The 1,337-nt window shown below is 33.5% G+C and overlaps 1 protein-coding gene across 1 annotated transcript in view; it reads right to left on the bottom strand.

The window, feature by feature from the left end:
* LOC119592824 (rootletin-like) overlaps positions 1 to 1,337 on the bottom strand; it is a 148,678-nt gene that overhangs the window by 10,597 nt on the left and 136,744 nt on the right. The window contains exon 35 of the mRNA XM_037941730.1: positions 974 to 1,075. Within this exon, the coding sequence (XP_037797658.1) occupies positions 974 to 1,075 (102 nt within the window). The remainder of the gene's footprint in view (positions 1 to 973; positions 1,076 to 1,337) is intronic.

Genomic DNA, 1,337 nt, shown 5'->3' with positions numbered 1-1,337 from the left:
TCCCATGCAACACATGGAAACAAATGATGTAATAGTAACACCAGATGCATTCAGACACATTTGTTACCTGAACATGAAATAAAGTCCGCTGTTAGTGCACTTGTATTGAGATCAGTCACAAGATTGAGAGATATCTTTATCTTAGTGAGATGTACAGTCAAACATAAATGCACATCAGATTTTTCTGATGTTTTTCATGTGTGTACTTATATATGCATAATGTAGAAACAACAGGGGTCCAGGAGCCTCCAGTGGCCACCCTGGTCAACTAAGGTGACCTGAAATGACCTAACCATGAACTGATCTTGCTCAGCTGACTCTCAAGGCTAGTCAAGAAACCCTTTAAGTACATGCCATAATCTTTTACTAGTCTGAAAAAATCTTTCTGGTGAACAATAGTGTTGAACATAAAGAGTCTCTTTACCTCAATTATTATTATTATTTTTTTTTTGATAGCAAATGGTGATAGTGGAAATGGTATTGCATGTAATCCACTGTTTTTGAAAATTCTTGTTGCAAAATAATTGTGATATCAATATCTATAAATGAGTGAATGTAAATCCCCTAGTTCCCACATATATATTTGCTACAAATTTTTGAATAACAATTTTCACAGAAAGACTATATCGTTTTTTTGCGAAAGCAATTAAAAATCAGCAGTTAAAGATAAACTGAAGGGTAATGCCATACTTTTCATATTTTAAAAACCTTATCTATTTTTTTTTTTAAGTTCTACAACTTTGTCTTTTTTTTTCCCACAAAAAATAATTAAGGGAATTTGATCACATCACTTATAAAATAGCAGCAGGTAGTCATGTATCTTGTGTAAGAAAATGATGTCATTAGGAGCAAACAATGTACTGGGTGTTTATCCCTCATAATATCCCCTAGTCTCCAAACACATTGCTAAATAAAAGGGTCTCTCAGTCTGTGTCTCTTTCTCTTAATGGAAATATGAATACAACAAACTCACCTCCAATTCGGCAAGATGTGAACGGAGCTCTGACTTTTCTTGCTCTAATCGAGTCACCTTTGAGATGAGCTCATCTGTTGCAGATGATCGCTCGCCAAGGTTCTGTAGAAATTTACATGTTAATTAACCGTCATAAATGCTGTAGAGCAAGGAGTGTTATTTTAGCACGAAAAAGTAAAATATATCTAATATGCTCTATGGACCAGACTGCATTATTTGTTCACAGACAATATATTCTCTATGTAGATGCAATTTATTCTCATTCCAGTCTATAAACCTGAAGTTATCAACAAAATAAATTTATCTACTAATTATCCCACCTTTATTAAGAATAAAAGATTGTTCTGATGGGACAAAGTATCAA

Source organism: Penaeus monodon, chromosome 31 (assembly GCF_015228065.2).
Source record: "Penaeus monodon isolate SGIC_2016 chromosome 31, NSTDA_Pmon_1, whole genome shotgun sequence".
NCBI lineage: Eukaryota > Metazoa > Arthropoda > Malacostraca > Decapoda > Penaeidae > Penaeus > Penaeus monodon.
This window is presented reverse-complemented; position numbering and strand designations above follow the sequence as displayed.